The following is a 20063-nucleotide window of genomic DNA, read 5'->3' as shown; positions in this document are numbered from 1 at the left end:
CCCGAGAGTCTTCTTTTGAATGGGAGTCCTGATGTGGGGAGGGAGCTCTGCCTGCCAGCCTCAACCCTAGCTTTGATGCCTGCCAGCTGGCAGACATAGCTGCCTGATCCCTCTGCCCTGCCGGCCCTCCAACTGCTCCTGGAACTTGCTTCTCTGCCTCTCCCTGGTGCCTGGATAACTCATTCTCCTTTTGAATGCTGGAATTGCCCCTGCAGACTCAGAATGGAACTCAGACTGTCCCTACTGTCTGTAGTGACAATCAAAACTGTTTTCTTTGACAAGCTCTGCTGAGGGAACTGATTCAGCAAGAGCCTGGGGTTTGGGGTGGGGGGAGGTCACTCCAGTCCTGACTAGGGTGGAAGTGGACTGGGAGGACAGGGAGGGCTTGCTGGGGTGGAGGACGGCTGGGAGGACAGGGCGGGCTTGCTGGGGTGGAGGACGGCTGGGAGGACAGGGCGGGCTTGCTGGGGTGGAGGACGGCTGGGAGGACAGGGTTGGGCTTGCTGGGAGGCAAGTTTGAAAGAAAATCTGCCCACAGTTCCTTGATTTGTCCTGGTGCCCTCTAGCCCAGACCCTTTGTGTGCGAAGACCATAGACTCACTCCTGCCACCTCCCCCTCTGTTAGGGAGAAATGACCAGGTCAGCACTGCAGTGAGGCCCTTGGGAGCCTGGGGTCTGGCCTGGCCTGGAAGAGACACAGCAGCAGGGGTCAATATCAAATTGTGCCCGAGGGCAGAGCATCCTACCAATGAGAACAAAGGGGGACCGCCATGGGCCTTCAGCTCTGTCTGGATCCAAAGGCTGGGCCTCACATTCTCCCAGGAGAAAGGTCCCTGCCACAAGAGGCCGACGCTGTGTCTTAGGACTGGATACTCCTGACCTCACCCTCCCGGCCAGCCGAGGCCTGCAGACCCTCCAGCCCTACCCCACAAGGCTGCCCACAGTCTGCTGGGCAGGGCTTGGGCCTTGCTCTCAGCTTGCGGTCCCTGGCTTCTCCCAGCAAGGCAGTCTTGACTCACTTCACCTGTCCTTCAACGGCGTCTGACAGCAGAATCACTACCGGCTCAGCCTGGTGCTGAACGTGTGGTGTTGGGGAGGAGGCATCCGGGAAAGCCCACTGCTCCATGCTTCACCAAAGTCCACCCCGGCCCCCGCCGGCTCTTCCTTCCCATGAGGAGAGGCCTTGGGCTGACAGACTGCTTTCAGCACTCAGGGCTCTACAGAGCCTGGAGAGATGGCAGGAAAAGTGGCTGGGGTAGGGCAGGGTGCCCTGGACAAGGGACAAGGACGAGGGGCTGGTATGGGCTGCATGGTGAGGAGGCCGTCGCCCTACCCTCATTCCCACAGGCAACAGGGCACCCACACCGCTGGTAGCTGGTCCTCAGCCCTGCAGCATCCATGGGCTCCCAGCAAGGGAGCCCTGGACAGGCCTTCAGACTGCCTCGGCCTCAGCCTGATGGATAGCGCCCTGACGGTTAATATTCTAAGGCACTTGGCCGGCCCACAGGGTGCCCACTGTCTGGACATCCTTTGGGATGTGTCTGTAAGGGACAAGCATCTGGACCAGTGGAGTCTGTGAAGAAGACGCTGTCCCCAACATGGCAGCCTCGTCCAATCTGTTGAGAACCTGGGGAGCACTAACATAGGAAGATGAATCCTCCTCATCTTCCTGACGCAGGAGCTGAGACACTGGTCCACTCCTGCCCCTTGACCAGCACCGTGCCACCTGCTCCCTGGGCCTGGTCATACCGCTGGCTCCCTGGTCTCTGGCTCCCAGGCGCGTCTGTAAGCATGAGGCCAGTCCCTCTTGGTAAGACTCATGCTGGGTATACGCTGCGTGTCTCCCGAGCTTCTGTTCTCTGTAGGACCCTGCTGACTGGCAGGGCCATCCCAGCCTGCTCTCCCTTCAGCCGGTGGGGGGTGGGGGCAGTAGCTCTGGGAGGCCCACCTGGCTGCCCTCTCCATGCCCGCTACTGCTATCACATAGGCCCTGACGCTTTGGGCACCTAGCTAGATGCAAAGGACAATCTGAGTAGGAATCAGGGAGCCCGGCCTGCTCCCCGGAGTGCTGGGCAGTGAGGTGTGGGCACAGGGGAAGGCTGGCCATAGCTGGGGAAGTGGAAGGGCCCACATTTCCATTATTTCTGCCAAAGCTGCTCTCTGCGATCCCTGGCAGCCTCTATTCCACCCCTCCTGCAAGAAGCCTCAAGCCAGCGGGCATGCGTCCTCCTGGGCAGGACACTGGAGGCAGACATGGCTAAGAGGGTGGCTGGACTGTGGCTAGAGGGGCTACACCGAAGTGCCGCCTTGTACAGAGGGTGGGAGAGCCACGCAAGGTGGGCAGGGGGCTGGAGGTGGGCTCAGAGTGGGCCGAGGTGAGGGGCACGGACACCACGCTGGACACCTGGAGGTGAACGGTAGTCTTGCTTAAAGTCTTGGGGCCAGGGTCTCGGTGAGGGGGCCCAGCCTGGACTTCTGGGCCCCCACCTGTGCTTGCGGAGAGGGTGTCTCCATGGCTGTGGCGGAGCCTGGCAGGCCTGGGCACTAGCCTTCTGCCACCTTTCTGTATACAAGTGCGGGAGCTGCTGAGGGCTCTGCTCACAGATCTCCTGACCTGCTGCAGAGGGAGATGGAGGCTGCTCTGCGCTGTCCCAATCCAGGAGCCCAGCACATGGTGGGGTGCAGCGCAGGCTAGCTCAGGCTCAGCCCACACTGACAGCACAGACGCAGAACCCAAGGACGACCCTCATGGCCCCTAAACTGAGTGCTTGGAGGTGCAGCCCCCAAGCTTCTGAGAACACAGAGTGCAGAATGGCAAGCCACCAGGCCACAAACCCCCTACCCCCTCCAGCTCACAGCTGCTCAGCTCCGGGCAGGTAGGACACAGAGATCCTTGCCCTGGCTCCTGGCAGGGGTATTAGAGTGAGAGGCTGTGGGGGGGGAGGAGCAGGGCGGCAGGTTGGAAGCCTCCAGCGCTCACGGTGCGAGGAGCCCCCAAGGCTGTCGCACTCCCGCCTGCTAACCACCTGAGCACCCCGGACCTCGCCAAGTCCACACGAGCCCGGAGCAGCCGGATAATGGTCTGAAGGGACTCGAAGCCAACTCAGCCCTGCCCCTCCCGGAGAGGAGCTGGCTCGCTCTGCTCGGGGGACACTCCTACTGACTGGTCAGGAAGTCTTGGTGGGCTGAGCCCGCTGCCCAGCCCCTGAGGCTTCTGCCTGAGCACACACATGCAGCCAGCCAAATGCACAGGCGCCCACATGCGTGTATGCAGGTGACCAAGGGCACAAGGACAGGTGCGTGAACCCACACACCACCGAGCCCGGCCTGGCCAGGTCCCTAGCTCCCTTCCCTCTCTGGCTTACAGGCAGCTGCTCACAGTCCTGGGCCGGGAAGCCCGGCAGCCATTTCTGACACTGACCTCTCTAATAATAACTTGTGTTACTAATGGCTTCGTGGCCATTCTAGTGAAAGAACTCATTGTGCTTTGACTGAGATGGTTCCATTATGGATGGCCAGACAGCTGGTCTGCAGGCCGTGAGCTCCTGACTGAAAAGAATGAATTAGACAATAGAATAGGAGGGCTGCCTTCTGTTTCCAGCCAGTTCTTCAGTTTCTGTCTGAGATTTTTGCACAAATCACCCAGTAGCATTTGAGAAACATCTTGCCATGTGGTGAAGGCATAAAGGTTCAAACAAAGAGGCCGAACAAGCCCCCTGAGCCAAGGCACCTGAAGGGGCTTTGGAGTGTGTCAAGTCGGGTGTGGGTGTTCAGGTAACCCCGTGTTCCACTCCTTACATGCCAAGAGAAAGCCTGCGCGGGCGCACATGGGCCTCCGTGAGAAGGTCCAGAGAGCCTCACTCACAGAGCGTGGGGAGCCTGCAAGTCCCACGGCAGAGGCCATGCCCCCAGCAAGGTCACATACACCTAATGGCGCCCCAGTCGGTAAGCACAACCCTGCACCGCAAAGCACCATTTGAACAAAGATTTTTAAGCCACTGAAAATTGTCTTCCACAAAGCTCTGATGGGTGGGCCAGCCTGGGCCACACGGTTAGAGCGGGCGCTGTTTGAGAGTGGCAGGCCCACAGAGCGCACACACTGTGGACTGGTGGCAGGCGCACGGCTGCCCAGCGGCAGGATGGCGAGTCTCCGTGCCAGGAATTCCCCTGCAGGAAGCTCCTGTGACGTGGGCCTGGGAAGCAACCCAGAGGACTCTTCTACCCTCTGCCTCAGCCTGAGAGCCAGGGGCTGCACAGGTGACCAGACTCAGCCCCTCCCCGTTCCCACTTCTGGCTCTGCCCAGGCTGAGGGAGCTGCCCTCGCTGACGGCCACCCTGGAAGTGGACCCGTCGGGGTGGAGCCTGAGCCTGTGTCTGGCATCTGGGACAGCCACACACACCTCTGAAGAGTCTCCTGCTCCTGCCGCTGAGAAAGCCAGACAGCACCTTAGAGTTCCCAGGAAGGCCCAGAGGAGAGCCTTCCCGGGCAGAGGAGAGCAGCCATCTTGGGACAGGCCAGCCCCACTGATTTCCACATGCGGAGGAATCTTCTCCAACCAGCACACCTTGTGTTCCTTTCCTTATTTTAACAACACACAAATTGAGTAAGAAGAAATGTCCCTCGGGTCTGATAGAAAGAGAAGAGAGATTTTGAAGTGAAGGCTTCCATTTGTACGTGCGCGATGCTCGGGAGCTGTGTTCTGAGCGAGAGCAGCCGACAGCTTATCCCCGGCTTGGGAGAACAACAATGCAGCGGCGCTCGGCCACCTCACCCACTCGGAAGGAATGAAGCTGCTCGCTGACATTCAGGCGCCGGCTCAGGACGAGCCGTAAATCTGTGTGCTGACAGTTAATCTCGCCCGCCTCGGGCCCCAGACCCCGAGCTGGAACCCGCACAGTCCCGGGGGATCCAGCCCCGCCCCCGGCATCAATGGGGGCCGGTGTGCTCCTCAGCCAGAGGACATCAGCGGCACCTCACCTCCTGCCATCTGTTTCCGTGTGTGCAAAGACAGTGTGGGCCGCTCCAGCCTGGACAGGCTGACCACAGAGCAGGGCCTCTGTTCCACCAGGGCACAGCGGGACAGACATTCAGGAGAAATCAACTTCAACCCACACTGACTCCGTATGCAAAACAGTGCAAAAAGAATCACAGACGTTTCAAATGTAAGACGCACAGCCAGAAGGTTCTAGAAGGAAACGTGACCTGGTGTCAGGCAATGCTTTCTTTCTTCCAAGACCAAAAGCACTGCCACCGGAAACAGTAAATTAGACCTGGCTGAAGGAATTATAAGCTTCCGCCCTTCAGGAGCCATACTTACAGACTGAAAACACAATGGAGGAACTGGCAGAAAATGTGTTTGAGTCGTATATCTGACAAATGCTTGGACTCGGCATATATAAAGAAGACTCAAACTCCCTACAAAGAAAGCAAACGGCCCAGTCCAAAGGAGAGCAAAGGACCTGAATGGACATTTCACAAGAGAAAATTAATGGGTGTAAGATCAACACAAAAAAGATGATCAACATAACTAGAGAAATAAAAATCAAAACCAAACTAAGACACGGCTGCATCCCTCTTAGAGCGAGGGACCCCAAAGCCAAAGAGCCACATGAGGTGTCAGACACACGGAGGACCGGGCTCCTACGCTGCTGGCGGGGATGGAAACGCGCGCCGGCTCTGCACAGCAGCGTCCCATAACATTAAACACACACTTACCCTGTGGTCCAGCAATCCCAATGCCGGGGCTTTACCTAAGAGACACGAGAGTTCACATTCATAGGAAGACCTGCACGCAGATGCTCACAGCACCCTGTTCTAATGTGCCCCCTGGGAGCCTCCATGCAGATGCTCACAGCACCCTGTACTAATGTGCCCCCTAGAAGCCTCCCAGCCGACCTGCGGCTGTGGCACCTCTGTGCCTGGTGGGACTCGGGAGGGAGGACGGAGGCCGACTCACACGGCAGCCGGGACCCGAGGCGCCTGCGCTGAGAGAACGCGGCCAGATGGCAAAGCTACCACAAACGGCAGGACCGAGAGGATGGGAAGTGGCGAGGCTGCCGGGGGAGAGGCGGAAGGGCTCGGCCTCCAGGGCAGCAAGGAGTCTGAGATGGTGGCGCTGGATGCGCAGGCCATGCTTGGCTCGGAATCACAGAGCCACCGCCAGCAGGCCACGGACAGCAGAGTGTGCTGCCTGGAAGATGAACCATGTGAGGGCACAAGGAGTACAAGCCGCAGCAGGGGACACACGGTACAAAGAGCCGGCTCCCTGGAGAGGGCGGCAGGAAAGCCCGCCCAAGCTGTTCTGGAGGACAGAATTTGTCCAGGTACCGTGAGGCGAAGACAAGCAGAATGGACCCAACACCGCACTCCAGCTCCTGAATTTGTCTCCCAGGACGTGGGGGCGTGGTTCCGAAACAACCCCGTGCCTGTGACGGGGCAAGCAAAGCAGATGTATGGCAGACAGTGAGAGCAAGGGTCCGCCGGCCTCAGAAGCCAGGGGAGGAGGCGTACTCCTCCAATCCCAGCACTCGGGAGGCTAAAACGGGAGGATCCCAGGTGCAAGGCCGGCCTCAGCTACTCAGTGAGACGCTCGGCAACGTAGGGAGATCCCGTTCCAAAATGAAAAAAAGGAAAAGGGCTGGGGTGTAGTTCAGAGGTAGAATGCCTCTGGGTTCAATGCAAGGAGTAGGAGGGGGAGGGGGAAGGAGGAGAAGGAGGAGGGGGAGGAGGAGTGGGAGGGGGAGGAGGAGGGGGGGAGGAGGAGGAGGGGGAGGGGAGAGGAGGAGGAGGGAGAGGAGGAGGAGGGGGAGGAGGAAGGGGAGGGGGAGGAGGAAGAGGGAGAGGAGGAGGAGGGGGAGGAGGAGGGGAAGGAGGAAACAAGGAGAGGGGGAGGAGGGGGAGGGGTGGGGGAGGAGGGAGAGGGAGAGGAGGAGGAGGGGGAGGAGGAGGGGGAGGAGGAGGGGGAGGGGAAGGAGGAGGAGGGGGAGGGGAAGGAGAGGGAGGAGGAAGAGGGAGAGGAGGGGGAGGAGAAGTGGGAGGGGAAGGGGAGGAGGGGGAGGAGGAGGAGGGGGAGAAGTGGGAGGGGAAGGGGGAGGAGGAGGAGAAGGAGGAGGGGGAGAAGTGGGAGGGGGAGGAGAAGGAGGGGGAGGAGGAAACAAGGAGAGGGGGAGGCGGAATAAACTTCACATTGTTGCCCTGGATCTGAAGCATCTTTATAATTCATGGTTGCATAATAGTGACAGACAGATAAATAGATAGATAGATAGGTAGATGATAGATGATTTGGGATAGATAGGTATAGCTAGATACATGAAGAAGGAGAGATAGATGACGGATAGATAAACAGACAGACAAGGGATGTGTCGATAAATGAAGGATACAGAGATGATGGATGGATAGGTAAATGGCGGGTGGACAGATGGCGAACTCAGACGTGCCTGCGCATCCAGCGCCACCATCTCAGAGGTGTGCAGAGGTCAGTACACATACATATACTCCTAAGCGCCATCCCTGGGAGGCCTGGAGATGTCACCCCTAGCAAGGAGCACACACAGCTCTAGAGATCTTGGCTTCAAAACACTGTGCTCCAACACAAGAATCAGAGTCCCTCGACGAAGGTGCAGGGCAGGGACAGGGAAGGATGAGCTGGAGGAGCGCCTTGTGACAGAGAGAGGGAGAGAGAGGGTGAGAGAGGGAGAGAGAGGGAGAGAGAGAGGGAGAGAGAGACAGAGAGAGGGTGAGAGAGGGAGAGAGAGAGGGTGACAGAGGGTGAGAGAGACAGAGAGAGAGGGAGAGAGAGGGTGAGAGAGAGGGTGGGAGAGACAGAGAGGGTGACAGAGAGAGAGGGTGACAGAGACAGAGAGAGAGGGTGAGAGAGACAGAGAGAGGGAGGGTGAGAGAGGGAGAGAGAGAGAGTGACAGAGGGTGAGAGAGACAGAGAGAGAGTGAGAGAGACAGAGAGAGAGGGTGACAGAGACAGAGAGAGGGTGACAGAGGGTGAGGGTGAGAGAGAAAGACAAGTCGGGCGTGGTGGTGCACACTTGTAATCCCCGTGCTTGGGAGGTGGAGACAGGAGGATCGTGCAGGTTCAAAGCCAGCCGTGCTGGCTTAAGAGACCCTGTTTTCAAATAAAAATATAAAATAGGTCTGGGAGTATAGCCCAGAGGTAGAAGGGCTTCCAGGAACCCCAGTACCACCAAAGAGAGAGAGAGAGAGAGACAGAGAGAGACAGAGAGAGACAGAGAGAGAGACCGAGAGACATGGCGAGAGAGGGAGAGAGAGGAGGGAGAATGTTCCAGCCAGGAAGGCTGTGTTAGGGACACAGATGCCAACAGAAAGGACACTGTGGCTCCAGCTGAGCAATTCGAGAGAGGAAAACAAGTGCTAGCACTGCTTGTAACCACAACATAAATTCAACAGCCACCAGTCCGCATGGACATCAGGACCAGATGAGAAGAAGCGGGTCATCTTCACAGAAAATGCCAACTGACGAAACAGAGGGCAGGAATGGAAACTCCTCACGGGAACACAGCAGGTAGCACAGGGGTGGTGCTTGAGCCAGCGCGGGAGAGTCCAAGGGGAAAGAGGACACTCGCACGGTCTCGGTGCTTCTCCACATGTGTAAGTACAAGACCACCTCCAGGGGGAGAGCCCAGCAGGCTCCCCTTGCTGAAGCCCGCGAGGTCAGAATGTGCCCCGAGTGGCTGGAGGGCGTGCGTTTTGGCCATCACCCTGCTGCATTCTTGCCCAGAATGCAGAGCCACAAGCCAAAGAAAAAAAGCACCCAGGACGCCAAACGAGGGGCGGTCCACAAGGCAACCGCCACTCTTAGCAAAGTGTTGCCATGCACAGCAAGAACACGCACAGCAAGGGAGTGTCGCCACTGCAGGGCCGAGAGGAAGGGTGAGGGAGCTGCGCCGCTCTGTTTGCAAAGTGTGCAAAGATTGTCAGTGGTGTCAGGTCAGGAAGCTGGTGACGGGCTACGGAGCTCTCTGCACAGCTTTTGCATCTTTACATGTACGACTGTCTATCTATTTAGAAATAAAAAGTGTTTGCAAAAGCTAACTGAGGCAAAAGGAGATACTTAGAAAACACCAGCATCTTGTAGTACATTAAGGAGCAGGCGCCCCCTGCTGTCCCAGATGATGGTGCTCAGGGCCCTGGCTGGGAGGCGCTAGAGACCCCTGCTCCTGGGAACCAGGTGTCAGGAGCTGGCTGCCCCGGGGCCCCCACCGCTCAGCCCTGCCTGCTGCACACCAACTGGCCCCAGTCCCAAGGCCACTTGGTAGCCCTGGCCCCTGAGCCAGAGGCAGCCACTTAACTGCTCCCGCTGTGCCTACGGCCCCACTGTCCTCTGCCGACCTGGCTGCCCGTGTGAGCTCCTGGGAGTAGAAGATGGTCCAAGGAACCCCCATCCAGGACGCACACGTGGTTCTGAACAGGGAGGCCGCCCATCAGTGTCCAGGTCCTAGAGATGGGCAAGGATGCCCTGGCCCGTGCCCCGGCCCTTCTCACGTGGCTCCCGCTCCTCCACACACTTGGCTCAGAGCACAGGCGGCTGTCTAAGCCCTGAGTGTCCACCCGTCTCACACGGGAGTTATGCCCCAGAGCCACAGCCTAACGGAGGGGCAACTGGGGATGGTACCAGGGGCAGGCACACCCTGGGCACCTCCACACGGGTGCCTGGCGTTGTGCTGACCCGTGCTCACAGTCCCCCCTGGTCCAGGAGACCGTGAGTCCAGACAGCAACAACTGAGATGGGTGACTGCCCAAATTAGTGAGGGTGCGGTGCCCACACTGGCCAGCCTGGGCAGAAGTTGCCAGCTAATGCCAGTCACCCAGGCTTGCTGGGTGGAGCGCCCTCGTGTGGCTCACAGTGGAGTCTCCAGACAGGAGTCTGAAGACGGGATGGGCCTGGCCACCTCAGGCTCCCTTCTAGAACAAACCTCATGTGAGCGTTCTGCGGGGGCGGTGCCCCTGCATCCTGAGGGCCACAGGGCCACATGCTGCCCCGTTCCCGAGCCGGACCCTCACCAAGGACCATGCCTCCGTCAGATGCACCTCTCAGAGCACTGAAAGGATTAGGAGCCCTTGCTGACCTCTTGCTGGGTGGGCTGCGTGGGCTGTCCTGGGGGGCCCCTGTGCAGCTGCTGTGGGCAGCTTCCCATGGTCCTTGGTGGGGGGTGTGGGTGGGGAGGTGCAGCTTGACAGGCAGCCCCTGGGGAAGCCCACCACTGCCACCAAAAACCCCACTCACTTCCACCAGGGCCTTCAACCCTGCACTTACGAAACTCTGCTCAGTGGCAGAGCGCCCTGCCCACATCCTGGTCCCTGGTCCCTGCTGTCCCCAGAGCAGACAGACACGCAGAGTGGATGGCCACATGAGTGGCTACACAGGACAGCTGGACACACAGTAGGCAGCAGAGTGGACACCACAGGTCCAAGCGCAGGCGGGTGGGGAGTGTCTGCACTTACCAGTACAGGAGGGACAGCAGGGGGAGCGCTTTGACAGGTCAAGTGGGGTTTCCTTTTCCACGAGTGGGAAGAGAATGGGTCTCACCAGCGCGCGTGCTGGGTTCCTGCCCATCACTGTGCACCTGGGCCCTGGCCACCCCCGGCCATGGGTCCCACCACACTCTACAGGAAGCTGTGGCACTGCCAAGTTGGTGGCTGAAGCAAGCTCACAGTACCACTCACCTGGCCACCGTGCACAGAGCACCCGCCGCCTGGGCTACGATGTCCACCCTGAGGAGTCTACCCTGAGTTAGCACTGGGTGGGCCGCAGCGGGAGCCTCCTCCTGGGGCCTGGAGGTAGCCGGGGTGACTGGTGGGTGAGCCAGAACCTCTGTGCCCCTCCGCAAGGTGTCAAGGTGGCCATGGGGTCTCTGCAGGTCCAGGGAGTTACCCAGCCCCAGAGCGCCTGCCTCCTTCAGTCAGATCCGCGGGGTGACAGGCTCAGGAAATCCCTAAGAGACTGTCTCAGCTCAGCGCTGCCTGCCGCAGGAAACGGGGAAGACCCCGCCGCCTTGGGGCCGGGGCCATGCAAAGGGCTGCGCGAGATGAGGAAGAGTGCCCCTGGGCAGCGGGCAGGAATGGCGGTGCAAGTGGGTCCGAGGAAGGGTACTCACATGTCCAGGCACACGGGCGAGCACGGGGAGAGTCGGGGGGGGGGGGCTTAGTGGTGGAGATGGAGAAGCCGGCTCACCACCCCAGGAACCAGCACCGACACCAGGGCTCCCTTGGCAGAGGGAAGCAACTCGCCTCCCTTCAAGGGCACACTTAACCAAGCAGAAGCAGCGGGTGAGCCAGCCCGCCTGGAGCAGGCAGGAAGACCCTCCCCAGTGGACAGAGGTCAGCACCTCACCTGCAGGCTGTGGACTCTGGCCTCCTCTCTGTGTCCACAGAAAACCAGGGCTTCTCACCGCCTCACCTGGGCCTGCTCCCAGGCGTAAACACTGCCGCCTGTAGCTTCGGGCCTTGAGGGGCCCCTGCGGGCACCGGGGCCCAGGCTGCCTCGGTATGGGGCTGTGCTGGCACACACGCGTTCTCCGAGGCTGGCTCCTTTCCGGGTCTGCCGCCTGGTCCTCAGCCTCTTACCACACTCCTGATCCCAGCTCACACTGTGTGGTCACGCTGGCTGTGCTCCCGCCGGTGGCTCAGGCAGGATTGGGGCCTTCATGTCTGGGTGGGGCGGGGGCAGCAGAGGCTCCTCTGCTGAGGAGCTGGCGGTGAGGCGGAAGGGCGGCATGGGGCCTGCCCATCAGCGAGTGCTCAGGGTCTCCGTGAGCAGGTCAGGGCGCCACTGTGCACACCTGAGGTGTCCCAGGGAACCCTCCTGGGGAGGTCCCAATGAAGCCCTCCAGTTCCTAATGAAGGTCACCGCCGAGGTCACAGTGTGCATCTTGTTGGGGTCAGGCCTGTGTTGCTTCTGAAGATCATCCTCGGAGAATGCTGACAGTTTCCATGGGAACTGAGAGAAGGTGTCTGGGGTGGCTCGGTGTAGGAGCAGCCCCGACCCCTGCATGGCAGGGAAGTCATACACCCCCGAGGCTTGGAAGGGTCCGGAGTCAGAGGGAAGGACCCCAGGGTCCCAGAGAAGCTTGAGTCAGCAAAACTGGCTCTAATTCTGCCTCATCCCAAGTGGGCAGGATCCCCACTCAGTGTCCCTTTCCCCTGGTCCTCCACGGGACGGGTGTGCAGATGTCAAGCCCTTTCAGGTCTTCAGGGATGAGAAGCAACATTCCCTTCTGTTGCTGGCACCTGCCACTCTCAGGTCCTGCTGGAGGACAGGGGTCCAAATCTGTAGGGGCCTGGAAGAGAGACGCAGAGCCCAGGAGTCAGAGGGGCAAGGGGCTGCACGGAGGGTGGGCTGCTCCCCTGGAAGGGCCGCGCAGACCCCTAAGGATGGCCCGAGGACACGCTGATGGCCATCCCCTGTGCCCTCTCATCTGCTGTGGTCGGGACACAGTGTCCATGTGTGGGTGGACTCGGCAGGCCGAGCAGCAGCCCAATTGGCCCATACAGCCGTGACACTGCCGGCAAACCCAACCTGCCAGGGACACAGGGCCCACGCTGGTGCTGGGAGCTGTGGAGGAGGATAAAGAAAACTCAGAGAACAACTGCACTCCACCCCAGAACCGCCTGGCATCGAGCTGGGGCCGCTCCCCCTGCACCCACTCCAGAGAGGAACCCTGGCGTCTGAGGGTGTGGCGGCATTCTGATGAGCCCGTGTCCCTGCTTCAGATGGCAGGCAGCTGCCCTGTAGGCAAGGGCCACCACGGTCCCCAGAGGGACGCAGCAGGACCCTGGGCCAAAACGCCCAGCAGTAAAATACTCACCAGGTCAGAGGGCCAAGACCAGCTATGACCAGAGAATGAAAGCTAGGGAGAAAAACAAGAACAAAAATAAAAACTGAAAAGGAAAGGGGAGGATGGAGAAACGGAGGGAAAGAGAGAGAAAAAAGAGTTTGTAGTGTTTCTGGCAGGAAATGACATGGTTTCAGACAGAGCAAGACAGAGTGTCTAGGTCGGTGGGACATCGTAGACGGGTACGAAGGGCGCAGGGAGGGCCCAGGAGGCTGTGGGACGCACGCAGGCCCGGCATGTCCAGAGCCACGCTGTGGGCGCAGCCGGGGCCCCACGCCCAGCACATCCCTAGCAGGACCTGGAGGGGCCGGAGCCCAGGGCCAGGAGTGTGCAGAGAGGGAACTGCGGGCTGAGGAGGACAGCTGCCAGAGCGCTTTCCAGCTACCCTTCAACATGGTGCTCCTGAGACAGGCTTTGGTCACCGTCCCATTATACAATTCTCGGATGAACTTGACACAGGCTTGGGATGGGTCAGACTGGGTGAGTGCTGAGAACAGGGCCTCTGGTGCCCTGGTGATACTGACCCACGTGGCCAGCATCCACGGGCACAGAATTCCTGCTGGACCTTGCACCAGCGGCTGTGGCCTGCGTGGTACCAGGGCCCACGGGCCTGATTTACATGCGGGTGCTGGGCAGGTGGTGGTGAAGTGCTCAGCAGATGGGGCAACCTGTCATTGCCAGGGAGGGGCGGGCAGGGCTCAGGTGGGCGGTGAGGACCAGTGGTCAGCTGTAGGGCCGCTGCCTGGAGGGCAGAGAGCATCTGTTGGGCCTTGCTCGGGCTGGCAGAGGGCTGACCAAACACCAGCCTCCTGTTCTCTCTGGGACAGATAAGGCCAGTGGGCATTCACTTGGCACTCATCGGAGTGGTCACTTTGGTGAGGGCTGCCCTCTGGGCAGAACCAACCACTGAGAAGACACTTGACCCCAGAAATCCCTGAACTGGCCCCAGAATGCACAAAGAACTGCCCTGGAAGTAGAACCGGGGTTCCTGGGCACCCTCCTTCTATTTGGACATGGTAAGTCTGTCTATATGACTGCCTGTGACCCTCACAGAGCCAGAGTCCTGAAAGAGAGGCCTGAGCACGTACCCCAACCCAAGGCACCTCGGCACACGCGGTTTCAGAGCCCAGAGGCGACTGCTTCCAGAGCTCCTGGGCATCCACGGCCCCCTTTCAGCAACTTGCTCTTGGGACCAGCGTGCCTGGTGAGCTTACAGGTCAAATGCTTTCACGCCTCCTGAGAAATCGGCATGGAAGGGTCCCCGGGGCACTGGCCCAACACACGTGGCTCCACACAGGGACCCTGCGGCCCTGAGGAGCAGGCTCCTGAGGCTGCACGACCAGCCGCGGAGGGGCTCCTGTGCTGGCCCAGAGCCCTGCAGCTCCTGCCCTGACGCGCTCCCTGCTCAGTCCACTGGCTCAAGCGGGCCACCTTTGATGTGGGGGGGCCAGGTCTCTGCTCCCCAGTGCTGAAGCCCCCTCCACTGACAAGACAAGCACCCAAGATCACACTCGCCTTACCTTCTCCTCCAGCTCCTTTATTTGTCTCTTCTGAGCTTCTATGCGTTCTTCTAGCTCCTTAATTCTCTGCGATGTTAAAAAAAATACTCTTTAATAATCAGAGTATTGGGGAAACTAAGCAAAACATATTCTTTGTAACACTGTCTTTCATCTGTTTGGTGGGCAAATAACCATAGGGCAGCTGGCATGGGGCCTGGCCTCACGGCTGTGGCCAGTGAGGGACACAGCTGTCCCTGGTCTGCCACCTGGCTCCAAAGAGAGCAGAGGCATTCCCACGACCACCGCTCCTCAGGTCAGAAATCCTAACGCCGTCACTCCAGGTCTGGTCAGGAATCAGTGTGCCTTCTTTCCCAACGTCATTACGGCAGAGGAAAGGGAGGGCAGAGATCATAACAGCCCACCCCAAGGAGCGCGCTCCTCCCGAGGGGGAAGCCTGGCCCTGCACGCAGCTGAGCACCGACCACAGCCTGGGAGGGGGCAAGGGGCGGCAAGGGACCACGCACACCCTGACCACCCTGGAGACCACAGGGGCCTGCAGCGGGGGTCCTGGCAGCTGACAAGTCCCTCACCTGATGTCCACCCACTAGCACATGGTAACCAGCTCACAGCATGGCGGCTGTCTGAATCTACACTCTGACCTCTGCACTGGGGACTCTGAGCATGGCACATGCCCATAAAAGCCCATTCCAGGCCAGCCCTGCACTCTCAGGGGGGCTGAGAAGTGCGATAGACATCGGGGCTATCCAGGCAGCCCGGCTCCTCACCTCCCATAGAACTCGCCCAGCTTGGTGGGCCCCCGCTGCTGCCCCGATGACACCATTATCAGGGGGCAGGGCATCACAGGGACCAGAAACCAGGGTCTAGCAGAGGAAACTACCACCGAGGCCTCGTCGACACGACCCCTGGGAAGCTCCTCTGCAGAGAGCGGCCATCGGCGGCCCTGAAGAGCAGGCAGCCTGACCTTGACCTCTGCGACCCCTGCCAGCCCACGCACCTGCTGTGCCAGCTGCAGCAGCTCCATGCGCTCCCGCAGGATCTGCACGTCCCTCTCGCGCAGCTCGCTCATGACCTGGCGCTTCCACTGCTCCACGGCTACCTTGAGCTTCTCGCGCTCCTCCTCTGACAGCAGCTCGGCCACTTTGGCCCCGGCCTCCTGTTGTAGGGCGTCGTACAGCATAGCTTCCAGCTCCAGGATGTGCTGGGCCAAGGGGAGACACGTTAGTCTGCCCCTTACCCCAAAGTGGGCCTGCTCTCCCCAGGGCTGGACTGCCCACCTTTCAGCAACAGTAAGGCGAGGCCTCTGACTGCTCAGCAGGTGCAGGAGTTAGGGGGCCACTCTGGGGAAGAACCTGAAACCCCACAGACCCCGACCATCTAACAGAAAACCTAGAAAGCAGAGACTGAGCCAGCGGCCTGCCAGCCAGGACCCCAAAGCCCCAGGTCACGGGGAGGACTAAGCTCTGAAGGACTGGTCTGGAGCCCAGGCAACATGGCCAGGAGTTGGACCTGTCACAAGACACGAAGGCCTGAGCAGGGGTCACAGCCCTCCCCTTGCCACAAACTCCAGCTCAGGACGGAGACCCCTGCACGGACGGGCGCACAAGGTGCCTCTGCTGTGCCTCAGGAGCCAGCGCAGCCCTCCCCAGCCCGGCGAGTGGCAGTGTGACCGGGAGTGCTCTCAAACGCTCCCTTCAGGAACATTTTGACGCAATCTTTGAAAAGCCAAGTTCTTAGCACAATTATCATTTGATGCTTCTTCCTTCCCATCAAACGTAACGTACTCAGAAATGTCAGAAGTGGGTGCTTGCTTCTCTTTCCACAAAACAACTATGAAACTTCTTTTGGTTGGGAGAAACTTTAAGAAATAAAAATTTAAAAATCCGTTCTGGGTCTAAGTTGCATTTCACTTTTATGGATGGTCACAGAATAAATGCCCACCTGTCCTTGCACACGCAAACTCTCACACTGACCTCCACCTTTCAGAGCAAAAGAGCTTAATATGCTCAAGGTGAGCTCCAGCCCTGGCATGCCTGCCTGCATGTGTGTGCATGTGTGTGTACCTGCACGTGTGCGTGTGTGTGTTTGCAATGCTAGAGATGAATGCAGACCTTGAGCATACCAGGCAAGTGCTCCACCACTGAGCGGCACCAGCATTTTAAAACAAGCATGATTGAGTACGTCCCTAGAATTGACCCACAGAGGCTTCAGGTACACCTGCTGATGGAGACGTTATCACGACCTTCTCTACAGATGAGGACAGGGCCGGGAGATGAGCTACTGGCCACCAACAGGACTGCCTCCATCCTCAGTGAGACCTCATAGCCACACAACCTGCCCAGCCCTTATCCTGTGGAAGCAAGTTTCCACCATCAGCAGCTAGAGCAGCTATCATTGCCATCTGCCACACAGCCTTTCCTGGAAACTCATGGAACGGGGTGTGGAAAAACCCAAGGATCTGTAAACTGCTTCTCACCCAAGGTTGCTCCGAAATCATTGTGTCACCCTGATAAATGACAGAAAAAATATGATAGCAAAGTCTAATTGTATAGTGAAAAGAGCCATGCTTAAACACTGATTTTTAAAAACAAGGATGGCAGTATAAATGGGCAGCCATCCTCACCATCACTACCATCATCATCACCACCACCATCACCACCATCACTATCACTATCATCACTATCATCACCATTACCATCACTATCACTATCACTATCATCACCATCACTATCACCATCATCACCATCACCACCATCACCACCATCACCATCACCACCATCACCAGTACCACTCTCATCTCTATCACCATCACCACGCTCATCACCATTACATCACCACTCTCATCACCACCATCACCATTACTGTTGCCAGCCTTCTTAGTCATCAGCTCTGAGGTCATCTTGGTCCAGCTTGGGAGAGGCACAACTACCCAAACAAATACAAATTTGTTTACATTCAAGCAAATTTCCAAGAACGAAATGGGACCAATAAGCAGGTGAACTCTGATGGCAATCTCTCATTTCCCAGAACTGTTTACCCTTTCCTTCCCTGATTCATTCATGACTGACTTGTTTTCCCAACTCACCCCTGACTGCTTGGCTGGCTCCTCTGTCCAAAACATTTTTACAATGTTTTGGTTAAAACCCTCAATAAAAGAAAGACACTGGTTTAAAGGGGAGCAGGAGATCACTGTCTTCTCCCCAGCTGCCCTATATCTTTAATAATAATTCTGACTCTGAGTCACTCATGTGTAGAAACATCTAATCCATCAGCATCGACTACCATTCTCATCATCACCATCACCATCACCCCCATCACCATCACTATCGTCACCATCACTATCATCACATACCACCATCATTACTACCATCATCACCACCATCACCATCATCATCACCATTATTTCCCTATCATCACTACTATCAATATCACCATCACCACCACCACCACCACCATCACTATCACTATCATCACCATTACCATGATCGCATACCACCACCATCACTACATCACCATCACCGCATACCACCATCATCCCTACCATCACTATCATTACATACCACCACAATCATCACCATTATCATCATCGTCTGCATCATCATCATCACCCCCCATCATCACTCTGAGACCTCCCAGTTTGAACTGTGCTCTTGAAGCTTGTGTTGTCAGGACAGTAAAAGCCCGCAGAACTCAGAGATTGGGGAATCTTGGGAAAGAAAAGCAGAGACTGACCTGATTCTGGTCCCCTGGCTTACCTTGTGAGCTTGGTCCAGGGCCTGCTTCCGATAGTCCAGCTCCTCATCCAGGTAGCCCTTCTGCTTACTGAACAGCTCCTGAAACACAGGTGGACCCAGGTCTCAGCCCCGGGCATCCAGGCCTGATGCCACCAAGCAGCAGGATGCTTTGGGAGACACCACCAACCTTCTCGCTCTCCAGATCCACCATCTTCTGCTGCAGCGCTGACTCTGTCTCTTCAATTCGCTGAAGCCACTGGACACAAACAGAATGAGCAGATGACACTGATCTTCCAGGCCAGGACACCTACACAGACACTATGCCATCCCTCTGCGCCCGCTCCATGGAACCAGCATGGGGATTGAGGGGATCCTGGGCCAGGGAGCTAGCTCAGGCTGGGCTGCTCCCACCTGCATGCCCAGCCAGGTCTAGGCCCATCTATCTGCCTGTCTTGTGTCCAGGAGTGCTGACCCCTCACCTTCCCCAGGAAGGAGGAACGTTGGTTTGGGTGCAGCAGGAGCAGCCACATCTGCAGAGCTCTCCCAGGAGAGGTGGAGAAGGACGGCCACTCCCTCAAACACCTCTTTGCCAGAGGCGTGTGACAGGGTACCCCTTCTCTCTGCTAGCAGAGGTCTGTGAGGAAGTCCCCTTCCCCTTGGTGCTAGAGCTCTGAGGAGGGGTACAGTCAGCAGCCTGCCAGACAGATCTGCAGCAAGGAACCCCAGAGGAGGACCCTGGCAGGCCTGGGGGGCACCATGCAGCTTTCAGCCTCTGGGAGGAGAGCTGTCATGGGCAGTGGCCAGTTGAATCTGCCCTTTGCAGAGGGCAGGGGGAGAGGGCGCTGTTTGATCTGTGTGTGTGCCTGTCTCTTGGGGCAGACAGGACTCAGTGCCCCTCCTCCCAGGCCGAGCAGGGCCAGGGAGGGCCACCGAAGCCCAGGCCTCTCCCAACCTCTGCACACTCACTGTTACCTTTTCAGCCAAGGTCAGGACAGTCCTGGCTTGTATGACAACCACTTGCTCCTCATTGGTCAGATTCTGCACCCAAAAGCAGAACACAGGTATAATCAGAGGTGGCACCTTCCAGGTGGGGGCCGAGTGATGGGTGCAGGAGGCTGGGGGTGCACACATGGGGAGCTGGCTGCTGCTCTGAGTCTGCCCCCGGGCCTCTGGTCCCCCTCGCCCTGACCGTGCCCGTCCTGGGGTGCTGTCTATTTTATCTTCTCACTGTTGGAATCCCAGAAACTCGAGGGCTGGCAGGCAGCCTGGGCCACATTCCTGGCAGGTGCCCCCCATCCCTGCCCTGTCCCATCCTGGCTGGAGGCCAAGCCCTGCATGCACAGCTCATGGCCGTGAAGCAGCTCCAGTCCCTGCAGGTTTTGACCTTTTCCTGCATGTCCTATTCATGCTGTGTCCCAAGGGCCCACTGGTGGTCTGTCTGCACAGGGTCACCTGGCTTCAAGGACCACTGAGTGTCCTCCGAGGACGTGGGCACTTCCCGTGCTGAGGCCACTACCACCTGCGTGGGACCTGCTTCCGGGCCCAGCAGCACGGGTGGGCGGAGCCTGAGGAGCAGGGGCCGCGGGGGCCAGGGAAGCAGGCCCTCTGGCCTCCCTGTGACTTCCGTGATTCAGGACCAGGGCGCCTGGCTCTGCTGTCCTCTCCTCCGAGGCCGAGCTCCCTGCGGGCAGGTGCCTTTTGCTGTTCCCCCACCTCCAAGGTCAGAAAGAACAGCAAGGTCCTCTCACCCCTGGTGGCCACATCCCAACACCTCCTCCTCCAAAAAGGGCCACTGTCTCTGCCCTCAGCTCCTGCTCTTCCTTCTCAGGTGACCTGGCGCTGCAGTCCCTGCAGTGACCGGAGTGGCACTGCCAGCCCAGGAGGATGGACCTCCGTCCTGCCCAGCTGGCCTCGCCACTCAGCTAGACTCGGGGTCAGGTCCAAGAAA

The 20063-nt window shown here is 58.6% G+C and overlaps 1 protein-coding gene across 13 annotated transcripts in view; it reads right to left on the bottom strand.

The window, feature by feature from the left end:
• Positions 1–12859: 12859 nt before the first annotated feature.
• The window catches only part of JAKMIP3 (Janus kinase and microtubule interacting protein 3), a gene marked incomplete at both ends in the record, with an annotated part of 53168 nt that continues 45964 nt past the window's right edge, over positions 12860–20063 (bottom strand). For 12 of the 13 annotated variants that reach the window (XM_080693921.1, XM_080693926.1, XM_080693928.1 and 9 more), the window contains 6 exons: positions 12860–12910; positions 14385–14450; positions 15379–15582; positions 18137–18214; positions 18303–18371; positions 19088–19153. In XM_080693921.1, coding sequence (XP_080550047.1) covers positions 12860–12910; positions 14385–14450; positions 15379–15582; positions 18137–18214; positions 18303–18371; positions 19088–19153 — 534 coding nt within the window. The remainder of the gene's footprint in view (positions 12911–14384; positions 14451–15378; positions 15583–18136; positions 18215–18302; positions 18372–19087; positions 19154–20063) is intronic. The other variant, XM_080693924.1, reaches the window with a different exon arrangement.

Source organism: Muscardinus avellanarius (genome assembly GCF_963383645.1).
Source record: "Muscardinus avellanarius genome assembly, chromosome: 4".
In the NCBI taxonomy this organism is placed as follows: Eukaryota; Metazoa; Chordata; class Mammalia; order Rodentia; family Gliridae; genus Muscardinus; species Muscardinus avellanarius.
This window is presented reverse-complemented; position numbering and strand designations above follow the sequence as displayed.